The following is a 13,228-nucleotide window of genomic DNA, read 5'->3' on the forward strand; positions in this document are numbered from 1 at the left end:
GGGGAGGATACACAAAACCCTTCCACAGCTGACCTGGGCTCACAGGGCGAACACATATGTGATATGAAATCGAGGTGTCCACAGTAATTATGAGAACTACCATTCACTACCATTAAACTCAGGGATGGCTTCTATTTATAGATTATTCTGGCACCAGAACAGCAGACTCAGAATTATGCGTTTTGGTACAGGATGCATGTCTTAAATTCAGCCGCTGCACATCAGATACTTGGGTGTCACTGCAGCTGTCAGATGGACACCTGTCACCTCTGAACCTGCTCTGTGCCACTAGAGAGCAAGTGCTACAGATTAGACTATTGATGCAGCAGTGCACAAGTGTGCTATGCTTTCGGCATGGAGGTTGTGAAAGGGGAATCTGATTGGAAGAATACTGTTTCAGAGATGGAATGACCCGCATCAATGTGTTAATTAATAAAAATCGCAAGATGGAAATCCCTCACCCTTACCATAAATATTGTTCTGAATGTTAAGCAGACAGAAGGGCACACATTTCGAAGGGGCTCCAGCATGGAAGGATCTACCATAATTCTTTGGAATGTATATCAGAAGGGTTGACAAAGATCTCCATGTTTTCTTTAGTGTTGTTTTGGCAAAGAGCAATGATCCTCGGCCATATAAGGCCTGGTCCACCACACTAATGATTTTAAAATGTACCCGGGAGCCAGTGCAGGAACAGGAGTGTCAACATGATGTGATATAATAGTCTGATTCCAATCAACGGGCAGGCTACAGCTTTCTCTAGTTCTTTCAAATGAGGAGGACATTTGTAGGTTGCCCAAGAGAGACTCCATTGGTATAATGATGCCAGGCACCACTAGACCAATGGGAGCTCTAACACTTATTGGAGAAGCCAAGTACGAAAATAAGCTTCACAAATGCTCTAAAAGGGTGGAAACCTTGACAGTCATTACTACTATCAGTGAGTTAAGAGAAACATCATGATTCGTCGATACTCTGAGGTTGTCCGCTTGCCTGGAAGGGATGGGCCTGGACCTAGCAAGGAAGGCCAGTGATAGGACTTCATAGTAGGGAATTTATTTTTAAAAAACATTTATTTTTTGATCGATTAAGCTACGGTCACACTTTAGTGTGAGATGAGGAGGAAAGACCGACAAAAAGATAAGAGTCACCTGCTTAATTATTGAATGAAAAGTCAAAAATCCCAATCAAGTTACATATAAGAAACAGATTGACACTAAAAAAAAAGTGGGACATGGCCAGAAGTTATAGGACACTAATAGTTTAAGGGATAAAGTGTCATCGCAAATGAGTAGTGACTCTGACAGGTAATGGATCAGCACCACTTTCTGTCCCAACTCTTGCTAAAGCATAGTTTTACATGGTGAGTCCAATTAGGCCAAAGACCACAGGCAGGTGAAGTAAAACTAAGGCTGCGGTGTTGCCTCAACTGCACTTACTCTGATATGATATATGACATGTATAACGTACCTTTACACAAGCGTTTCAAGGCGCGACGAGGCAAGGGAGGATAAACAAAGGGAGGACAAAGGCAACGATCTTACTAGGCCCAGTGACATTGAGAACGTGCAAGTGCAGGGGTGAGGGGAGGGGAAAAGTGCCAGGGGAAGGGGAGGAAGGGCAAGTGCAGGACACAGGATCAAAAACAAGTAGTGCGGCCAGCAGGTGGAAGTGCAAGGGTTAAGTGCAGACAACAAGTGTCTGATAAGTGCAGGTAATGGGACTGTAGGGATGCAGATACAGAACTAAGTGCAAGTGTTTCCTGAGGCAGTGCAGGTGTGCAACTGGATAGTGAATGATCCATCTGTGACAGTTTTCTTAAGAATACCATTGAGGGATTCCTAGGTTTGCAGTTGAGCTCATAAAGTAGATTCACTCTTAAGGCAACAATACCACCAAATGGTATTACCGTTACTGCCACTTGGCATGGTGCTGTTGTTGCCGGATTACAAGTGGCGGTAGGTGATATAGGTTCCCATTTATTTGAGTCCATTGGAATGAATGGGGTATTTTGGCAGAAATACTGCAGTGGTAATTCCGCCATGCGGTAATTCTACCAAACTTTGGCAGAAAGTCGGCTGATTTACTTGCAGCTCATAGCTGGAGGTGAATCCTCCAACTTTCTGCCAAACCCATAGTTGAGCGGTACAGTAATGCAGCGATCTACACTAATACCGTTGCATTTTACCCTCACTGCCCAACTTGCAATAAGGCAGAATCGGAACAAATGTCATCTTTATATCACTATAAAATGTATTTATTTTCTTACAAGCTAATGCCACACAGAGTTCTGAGATTCTCTCCTCAGTCAAAATCAGCCTAGTGGTTCCCCCAAACCCAACTTGTCAAATACTTTAATGGGGAAAAAGTATCGGTATGACTGGTTATGTACCTCTGAAGGTGGCATTATCTTATTAATTATGTGGCATTCATGCTTGTGGACTGGACGATCAAATATTTATTACAAATAAGGACTTTTGATTACGAATATGGACTTTTTACCTTTGGTGAGACAACCAAACCAATTGAGAATCACTGGTACAATGGGATGCCGGTACGAGTCCTTCTTCACTGTCGGCTACTCTCCATACTTTGTGACTAATGTCAAGCTTTCTTTTCTTTACAGCTCCTGTGAGAGTGGCCACCTGCAGTGCACCGCTGACCCCTCCTGCCGCCTGGATGGGGGGTGGAGTCCCTGGGCTCCATGGTCTCCCTGTAACGAGAGCTGCGGGGAAGGAGTGCAGCACCGTTCCCGGGAGTGCAATAACCCCACCCCTCAGAAGGGGGGACGGGCATGTCTGGGGAGCAGCGAGCAACAGAGAGACTGTCGGGGTACGGATTGTAAAGGTAACCCGTGTAAGACCCTGTCCACTCAGACTTCCAGAACATCATGTATGCGCCTTGGGTTAGGCCAAGGTTGTCAGATTCCAGACCTCGAGGTGCGGATCCATGTCTGATTTTCATTATACCCCTCATTAATGTTCATGAGATACATTTGCATACACTGATTTTAAATGTATGCACATTTCTCCTGATGAATATTGCTGAGGAATATTCTGAAGACCTGTCAGGTTTCCCTGCAATAAGGCCTGAAGTTGGGCAACCCTAGGTTAGGCAATAGGAGCAATCGCCAAGGTACAGTGATAGACTGCTCATCCCATCTAATGGGGAACCTCACAAGAGTTAATGAAGTTTTAGTGCCTTCAAAATAAGCATACCTGTGAAATGTGCCGCTTCATCTCCCTGCAATCAAATGGTCTATGCCGGTTGGTCCTCAAATCTACTTTTGGTTAGGTATCGTCAGGGTATGGAAAATAAGCCCACATTCCACTCACATTTCCCCCAGCGCTTGCTCCCTGTACTCTGCTTATCTGCATTCTCTGCTTCTACCCATATGGCCTTGCGTTGGCCACCTACGCAAGGTACATTTTGAACACTGGTAAAGTCCCCTCCTCCAAACTTTGGCTGACTTGCCCCAGTGAACGCTACAATTCCCTGCACTTTTCCATACCGTGCTGATTTCCAGACAGAACCTTGACATATAAGGTGCCTGTCCCTGAGTTGTTGTGCCTCCGCATTTCACCGTGGTTTAGCCCTGAATGGGACTTGTTCTGCAGAATGAAAACCTGTGAATAAAGTATAAATAAACAAATAAATGTAAAACTGATTCTAATTCACATTAAACACTCCAAAATATAAATTAGGTACGGGCCAATAGCACCTGTTGCAGCCCTTCCCGCTGGAATGCGGTTCAGTTGACCTATTTCATTCCTTAACTCTGAAACCAACAGGGATGGTCTCACCAAAAGTGCATTATGTCAGAGTCCTTGTATGAAGATATGGTTTTATAACTGGCCCCTTATAAGCTTCAACTGTGGGGCGCTCAAGATATTGCAGTGCAAGGTAGTGGTTCCCTAGTCTCACCAGACCCAAGGACATGATAGATTGTGTGATCCAGTCCTCCAAGCATTTACAAAGTCACATAAACTCAGTGCTTGTGATTGTCCAAAACACCAAAGAAAACCAGAGCAGTACACTACTCATTTTCGGTACGCTCACACTACTTTAACCTACAAATGCCATGAATACACCTAATTCTCCAAAACTGAAATCTGCTTACTAGGCCTCAGCACACATCCTTCCAGATGGAGTGCTGGGATGGCTTAATGTAATGAAGATGTTGCTAGGAGACACAGATAGAAGCTAGCTTGAGTCAGTCAGCCAGCATGGGCCCAGAGCTTGCTGTGCCTAGACACTGAAGCTATAACGCAGTATTAGTATAATTGTTCGGTTTTATTTGACCGAATGTTACATTTGACCGAATTTGGCCAGTAACATTCGATCGAATGCAACTGAACAATTAGGCTAATACATGCCGAACATGTGGAGCGGGGGTTGCGGGGTGTCCCCTGCTCCCTATTTTCAGCAGGTATTAGCCTTATGGGGTTGCAGGGGTGTCCCCCGCTTCATCAATATTGAAGGCGGGGGACTGGAAAAAAAAAAGGACCCTGCGGCATCAGATCCGACCCGCGTTGGAGGGACGGATCTGACACTGCAGGGCTGAAGTGGACCAGGCGGCGAGATAACAGGTAAGTGGGGAATGGGGGGTGGGGAACACATTTTTTTTTTGTTTGACAAACCTGCAAAGTGTGTGCCGCATGAAACATCCTACTATATGATGTTGCATGCGGTCAACTTTTTTTTCGATCTATTTTTTTGGAGCGTTTTCTTTCGGTCAAACATACCCAAACCTACAACGCATGTCCGGGATGACTTGTGGTCTTGTGCAGGGAGGATTGGGTGGCTTTGGGGGGTGTTCACGGGGGGCTCTTTGACCTAGCAGTTCAGGCTTGACTGACTCTTTAAGAGTGGGACCAAACTTCCTTTGTTCTGAAAATGGTCTTTCCCTTCCTGGCATGGCAGCGCAGGCTGAAGGACATAGAATGGAGCTTTACTCTGAGCAATGCCAGAGGATTAATTTAATGTCCAGCCTCCCATCTATCACTCTATTTTATCATAGTAATCTTTAATCAAAGAGATGTCTTTATCAAATAATGTACAATATTGTTCATACATGAATGACCAATTCATTAAAATACACAACATTCTTGGAAATAGTAAAGCTACAGCAAAATCTAAAACTCCCTTAGATGCTCTGTCATCATCATTATCCACCTGCTCCCTCTGTCCCGTTTTCCTTCCTACCCATTAACCTTAGTCCTATGTCACCATAAAGTGCACGTGCAATAATAGTATAAAAAATCTCCACCTCCAAAAACTACAGACCCATGACCAACGTCCCCTATCTATTGAAAATCATAGAAAAAGTGGCGTACATATAGTTACAGAAATTCATAAAGAAACATAACATCCAAGTCAGTGTTGTTTCAGGGCACAGCTCTGTACCAAAACGTCTCTTTTGGACCTTAAATCCAATATCACTGATATCATCGAGAGAAAACATCCTGCGCTGCTACTATTATTAGATCTTTCAGCAGCTTTTGATATCTTTGACCATGACCTGCTTTACAAAAGACTACTATCCATAGATAACTGCTCTGCTAATGTAGAAAAAATTATTTGCGTACTATTTGGGCTTTGTCGGTCCAACAACCTCCAGAGTAACAATGGAGAGATCTCAGGCTAAACCCATATTAAATACATGTGGCGTCCCGCAGGGTTCTTGTCTTTCCCTCCTGCTTTTTAATGTCTATATTCAACCGTTTCATGACCTTCTGGAGGATAGATCCTCTTTGAACGCTCGGGCAACTAGCAGAAGGATGTAGATGCCGTGAACTGCATATATGCAAAATTCAAGCATGGATGGGGTCTAACTCATTAGCTCTTAATGACTCCAATATAGAGTTACTCATCATGGCTTCGGGTCCAATACTGAAGAGACTTGCACAACAATATGAATCTTTCGCCGTTGCCGGGACATCCATTCAGTGAGCAAATCTGTGAAAACCTTGGGAGTGACACTTGATGCTAACTTCTCCATGAAAAATCATGTCTCTCAAATCCGCTCTTCGCGCGGACATGTAATTAAACTTAACACCAGATTAGACCTTACCTTAGCATTTCAAATAGATCCACCTCGTCACCTCACTGATAAACCCGCGCCTGGATTACTGTAACAGCTTGTTAACTGGGACCTCTCTGGCGAATATGAAACTGCTACAGATCGTGCAGAATGGTGCTGTTTGGGCTGTTTTTGGCCTGACCAGACGGGGCCACATTACAGTAGCCAGAAGGAAATTGCACTTACTGCCGGTGGAGCTGAGCATTAAACACAAGATCCCATCCCTCGCCTATGAATGCCAAAATGGCAAGGCACCACAATACCTTGCCAATAGATTAACGAGGAAACCATCTAGCAGAACCTTTCGCCTCTTCCACGCACGTCTGCTCAAATAGTCAAGACCCGGCCTGAAAAACTTTGGCGACTGTAGCTTTGAATTTAACGCTCCACGCCAATGGAATGCTTTGCCTGGAAGCATCAAAACTTGCCCTTCACTATCTGCCTTCAAGAAATGCGTGAAGACCTTCCTTTTTAATCAACCTGAATAGAATTCCCTTTGTCATCGGCCGCTCCTTCTTTACATTTCATGTTGTGCTCTGAGGCCTGCGGGCATGTAGCGCCCTTCAAAAAATGAAATAAATAAATAAATAAAAAATAGACCTATATATATTTGCAGCAGATATTTACATAGTCTATTTAAATTTCCCGCATTCCAAATGACTGTAAAAATGCAACTATTTACTTTGAAAAGATGAACATAAGAGACACTTGAACTCTAATACATAATGTTTCTGCCATGTTTCAGTACAGTTAGCCAGGGGTATCAAATGCATACATGCCCGTGTGATATCATGTAAACCTCTTGGGTTTAACTGCATTTCCATATTAGCAAATTACTTTAAAAAAACATTGATGCAATTTCCAGATTCAAGAGCAGTCACTGTGAGGCAGTCACATAGGCTAAGGTAAGAGACAGCTATCCACAAGCAGACAGATTCAAGAGCAGTCACTTTGAGGCAGTCACATAGGCTAAGGTAACAGCCAGCTATACACAAGCAGACAGATTCAAGAGCAGCCACTTTGAGGCAGTCACATTGGCTAAGGTAAGAGACAGCTATCCACAAGCAGACAGATTCAAGAGCAGTCACTTTGAGGCAGTCATATAGGCTAAGGTAAGAGACAGCTGTACACAAGCAGACAGATTCAAGAGCAGTCACTTTGAGGCAGTCACATAGGCTAAGGTAAGAGACACCTATTCACAAGTAGAGACATTCAAGAGCTGTCCCATTGAGGCAGTCAGACAGATTCAAGGGCTGTCACTTCGAGGCAGTCAGAAAGGCTAAGGTAACAGACAGCTATTCCCAAGCAGACAATTCAAGAGCTGTCCCTTTCAGACAGTCAGATAGGCCAAGACAAGAGACAGCTAAACACAAGCAGGCAGAGTAGGGACAAGGTAAGAGACAGCTATTCACAAGCAAACAGATTCAAGAGCTGTCACTTTGAAGCAGTCAGATAGGCCAAGGTAAGAGACAGCTCTATCTACACAAGCAGATTCAAGAGCTGTCACTTTGAAGCAGTCAGATAGGCCAATGTAAGAGACAGCTATATCTACACAAGCAGACAGATTCAAGAGCTGTCACCTTGAAGCAGTCAGATAGGCCAAGGTAACAGACAGCCATACACAAGCAGACAGAGTTGGACAAGGTAAGAGACAGCTATTCACAAGCAGACAGATTCAAGAGCTGTCACTTTGAGGGAGTCAGATAGGTCAAGGTAACATACAGTTATACACAAGCAGACAGATGCAAGAGCTGTCACTTTGAAGCAGTCAGATAGGCCAATGTAAGAGACAGCTATACACAAGCAGACAGAGTTGGACAAGGTAAGAGACAGCTATTCACAAGCAGACAGATTCAAGAGCTGTCACTTTGAGGGAGTCAGATAGGTCAAGGTAACATACAGCTATACACAAGCAGACAGATGCAAGAGCTGTCACTTTGAAGCAGTCAGATAGGCCAATGTAAGAGACAGCTATACACAAGCAGACAGAGTTGGACAAGGTAAGAGACAGCTATTCACAAGCAGACAGATGCAAGAGCTGTCACTTTGAAGCAGTCAGATAGGCCAATGTAAGAGACAGCTATATCTACACAAGCAGAAAGATTCAAGAGCTGTCACCTTGAAGCAGTCAGATAGGCCAAGGTAACAGACAGCTATACACAAGCAGACAGAGTTGGACAAGGTAACAGCCAGCTATACACAAGCAGACAGATTCAAGAGCTGTCACTTTGAAGTAGTCAGATAGGCCAATGTAAGAGACAGCTATATCTACACAAGCAGACAGATTCAAGAGCTGTCACCTTGAAGCAGTCAGATAGGCCAAGGTAACAGACAGCTATACACAAGCAGACAGAGTTGGACAAGGTAAGAGACAGCAATTCACAAGCAGACAGATTCAAGAGCTGTCACTTTGAGGGAGTCAGATAGGTCAAGGTAACATACAGCTGCAAGCAGACAGATGCAAGAGCTGTCACTTTGAAGCAGTCAGATAGGCCAATGTAAGAGACAGCTATATCTACACAAGCAGAAAGATTCAAGAGCTGTCACCTTGAAGCAGTCAGATAGGCCAAGGTAACAGACAGCTATACACAAGCAGACAGAGTTGGACAAGGTAACAGCCAGCTATACACAAGCAGACAGATTCAAGAGCTGTCACTTTGAGGCAGTCACATAGGCTAAGGTAAGAGACAGCTATACACAAGCAGACAGATTCAAGAGCTGCCACTTTGAAGTAGTCAGATAGGCCAATGTAAGAGACAGCTATATCTACACAGCAGACAGATTCAAGAGCTTTCTATTTGAGGCAGCCAGGCTTCTACAGAATCCCCTCCTGTCGTCCCGTCGTGCAGTGACGCTTGAGCCTCAGTTCATTTTCACGCGCTCTGGTACTTGGATGTCTGATTTCTGAAGAGCGCTTTTGAAGCTTTACTCACACACACATACACCTCACTAGGTGACATTTCTCTTTCAACCGACATTCGCTGTGGAGATTGACACAGGCAAACACTTCACCTTGTTTTTAGGGTTCAGGCTGATCTGCCGTCCCCTTCCCGCAGCACAATGCTGCCAGTTTCGACCACTTCTTGCAATCCTTTCATCCTGGCATTACAACTTTAGTTTCCTGCTTATACCTCGCATCCAGTGGATACCTGTAGGGAATTGCTTACACGTGTGACACACCTGAAGCTGCTTGACCTAATCGCAGGCGGAGAATGTTTATTAACGAGCAAGTCATAGTACAACTACATCAAACATCACAGCTGCATGAAATGCATCATCCGCTAAAACCAAAATCAATAAAGGGACAATGGCGCAATCATCGTTAGTGGTTTTAATTCTTGGCAACCATCTGTGTATGTTTATCTGGCTCTAGAGTATGAACTATGCCTGCTTCTGCATACTAACAAGGGGCCTAGTTCCTGGATATTAGGACTCAACGCCTTAAGGCATGTGAGCAACACTGATGCATGGGCGATAGCCATGTGCTTTGTCCAATAGGCCTGCTGGTTGATTTGTTTTCCTCCATTTCTTTCTTTTTACTAAACTGACACCGTTTTATCGCTTTATTAGTGTGCCCCCCCCCCCCGCCCCACTTGTTATCAGACAATATCTGCCCATCTATCCCTACACTGCTACCACTCTCATATTTTCTTCCACCTTAGGTGTTTCTATTTCGCTTAAAATAAGTTTTGCTAATATTCATTCATTTTGGGGAGGGGGGAGACTGGGCACAGACACAAAAGAAGTTGCATTTTCTTTGTAGTTATCATTATTTTATTTATTTTTGAGGGTATGTGGAGTATCGCCCAAAACCACCACTCACAGAACAAGCCAAATAGGAAAAGAAGCAATGCAATACATTTGCAGAGAATGTAGCGAGCAAGTGGCTGGGTGGGGGATGGAGAATAGATGGTGCAGAAGCTGGGGACAGGCCATGGGCAAGGGGACTACATATAGACAGGGATGTTAGTGGAGTGAGGTGGCGGGCAGTCAGAGAGGTGGAGTAATGTGGGAGTAAGTGGACGCTGCTCCTTCAAGGTTTAGGTGACAGAGTTTTGGTTCAGCTTAGAAGTGGTGGCTAGTAGCATCACTTTGTTCCTTCAGGAGTGGGTTCCAGTGGTGCTCAGCATGAAGAAAGAAGATGAAGCAGACGATGGCTGTGGCCCATAGAGATTGTGCAGAATGATCGAGTGGAGGTTGGGCAGAGGAGAGAAGCTGGAGTTATACAGACTGGGGAGAATACAAGACGGGAGGTTGGGCAGAGGAGAGAAGCTGGAGTTATAGAGATTGGGGAGAATACAAGACGGGAGGTTGGGCAGAGGAGAGAAGCTGGAGTTAGAGAGATTGGGGAGAATACAAGACGGGAGGTTGGGCAGAGGAGAGAAGCTGGAGTTAGAGAGATTGGGGAGAATACAAGACGGGAGGTTGGGCAGAGGAGAGAAGCTGGAGTTATAGAGATTGGGGAGAATACAAGACGGGAGGTTGGGCAGAGGAGAGAAGCTGGAGTTAGAGAGATTGGGGAGAATACAAGACGGGAGGTTGGGCAGAGGAGAGAAGCTGGAGTTATAGAGATTGGGGAGAATACAAGACGGGAGGTTGGGCAGAGGAGAGAAGCTGGAGTTATAGAGATTGGGGAGAATACAAGACGGGAGGTTGGGCAGAGGAGAGAAGCTGGAGTTATAGAGATTGGGGAGAATACAAGACGGGAGGTTGGGCAGAGGAGAGAAGCTGGAGTTATAGAGATTGGGGAGAATACAAGACGGGAGGTTGGGCAGAGGAGAGAAGCTGGAGTTATAGAGATTGGGGAGAATACAAGACGGGAGGTTGGGCAGAGGAGAGAAGCTGGAGTTAGAGAGATTGGGGAGAATACAAGACGGGAGGTTGGGCAGAGGAGAGAAGCTGGAGTTATAGAGATTGGGGAGAATACAAGACGGGAGGTTGGGCAGAGGAGAGAAGCTGGAGTTATAGAGATTGGGGAGAATACAAGACGGGAGGTTGGGCAGAGGAGAGAAGCTGGAGTTATAGAGATTGGGGAGAATACAAGACGGGAGGTTGGGCAGAGGAGAGAAGCTGGAGTTATAGAGATTGGGGAGAATACAAGACGGGAGGTTGGGCAGAGGAGAGAAGCGGGAGTTATAGAGATTGGGGAGAATACAAGACGGGAGGTTGGGCAGAGGAGAGAAGCTGGAGTTAGAGAGATTGGGGAGAATACAAGACGGGAGGTTGGGCAGAGGAGAGAAGCTGGAGTTATAGAGATTGGGGAGAATACAAGACGGGAGGTTGGGCAGAGGAGAGAAGCTGGAGTTATAGAGATTGGGGAGAATACAAGACGGGAGGTTGAGCAGAGGAGAGAAGCTGGAGTTAGAGAGATTGGGGAGAATACAAGACGGGAGGTTGGGCAGAGGAGAGAAGCTGGAGTTATAGAGATTGGGGAGAATACAAGACGGGAGGTTGGGCAGAGGAGAGAAGCTGGAGTTATAGAGATTGGGGAGAATACAAGACGGGAGGTTGGGCAGAGGAGAGAAGCTGGAGTTATAGAGATTGGGGAGAATACAAGACGGGAGGTTGGGCAGAGGAGAGAAGCTGGAGTTATAGAGATTGGGGAGAATACAAGACGGGAGGTTGGGCAGAGGAGAGAAGCTGGAGTTAGAGAGATTGGGGAGAATACAAGACGGGAGGTTGGGCAGAGGAGAGAAGCTGGAGTTAGAGAGATTGGGGAGAATACAAGACGGGAGGTTGGGCAGAGGAGAGAAGCTGGAGTTATAGAGATTGGGGAGAATACAAGACGGGAGGTTGGGCAGAGGAGAGAAGCTGGAGTTAGAGAGATTGGGGAGAATACAAGACGGGAGGTTGGGCAGAGGAGAGAAGCTGGAGTTAGAGAGATTGGGGAGAATACAAGATGGGAGGTTGGGCAGAGGAGAGAAGTTGGAGTTATAGAGATTGGGGAGAATACAAGACGGGAGGTTGGGCAGAGGAGAGAAGCTGGAGTTATAGAGATTGGGGAGAATACAAGACGGGAGGTTGGGCAGAGGAGAGAAGCTGGAGTTATAGAGATTGGGGAGAATACAAGACGGGAGGTTGGGCAGAGGAGAGAAGCGGGAGATATACAGACTGGGGAGAAAACTAGAGGGGAGGTTGGGCAGAGGAGAGAAGCGGGAGATATACAGACTGGGGAGAAAACTAGAGGGGAGGTTGGGCAGAGGAGAGAAGCGGGGGATATACAGACTGGGGAGAAAACTAGAGGGGAGGTTGGGCAGAGGAGAGAAGCTGGAGTTATAGAGATTGGGGAGAATACAAGACGGGAGGTTGGGCAGAGGAGAGAAGCTGGAGTTATAGAGATTGGGGAGAATACAAGACGGGAGGTTGGGCAGAGGAGAGAAGCTGAAGTTATAGAGATTGGGGAGAATACAAGACGGGAGGTTGGGCAGAGGAGAGAAGCTGGAGTTATAGAGATTGGGGAGAATACAAGACGGGAGGTTGGGCAGAGGAGAGAAGCTGGAGTTATAGAGATTGGGGAGAATACAAGACGGGAGGTTGGGCAGAGGAGAGAAGCGGGAGATATACAGACTGGGGAGAAAACTAGAGGGGAGGTTGGGCAGAGGAGAGAAGCGGGAGATATACAGACTGGGGAGAAAACTAGAGGGGAGGTTGGGCAGAGGAGAGAAGTGGGAGATATACAGACTAGGGAGAACACTAGAGGGGAGGTTGGGCAGAGGAGAGAAGTGGGAGATATACAGACTAGGGAGAACACTAGAGGGGAGGTTGGGCAGAGGAGAAGCTGGAGATCGAGTCAGCTAGTTAGAGGACTGCAAGTTCATGCAAAGAAAGCAAGAAAGAGCTGTTTTTCATGGAAAGTCATGCAGCATAAAGGTGGTGTTTAGATGTGGCAGAAGAGTTGGGGAGACTGTACAAGGCACGGCTGTCAAAATGGCTTCCTTTATTAGGCTGGGAGAAGGAGTGAAGGGGTAGGCTTTGGTCAAAGCTGGCACAGTAGTCAAGGTGGATGAGTGCCAGAGACATTATGAAGGTTTGATTGAGTTGACGGTGACAATAAGGTTAAACTGGTTAATCCTGGTCACAGTTAAGGTGCATGTAATGAAGTGGTGAAGGTTATGGTCACTATGAAAAAGAAACTGAAATTGCCCA

General features: G+C 45.8%; 1 protein-coding gene across 1 annotated transcript in view; it reads left to right on the plus strand.

Annotated features, from left to right (window-relative positions):
• LOC138567897 (SCO-spondin-like) overlaps positions 1-13,228 on the plus strand; it is a 1,036,222-nt gene that overhangs the window by 741,854 nt on the left and 281,140 nt on the right. The window contains exon 79 of the mRNA XM_069646396.1: positions 2,627-2,847. Coding sequence (XP_069502497.1) covers positions 2,627-2,847 — 221 coding nt within the window. The remainder of the gene's footprint in view (positions 1-2,626; positions 2,848-13,228) is intronic.

The sequence above is a fragment of the Ambystoma mexicanum genome, chromosome 2p, assembly GCF_040938575.1.
Source record: "Ambystoma mexicanum isolate Mex_15411 chromosome 2p, UKY_AmexF1_1, whole genome shotgun sequence".
NCBI classification, from domain to species: domain Eukaryota; kingdom Metazoa; phylum Chordata; class Amphibia; order Caudata; family Ambystomatidae; genus Ambystoma; species Ambystoma mexicanum.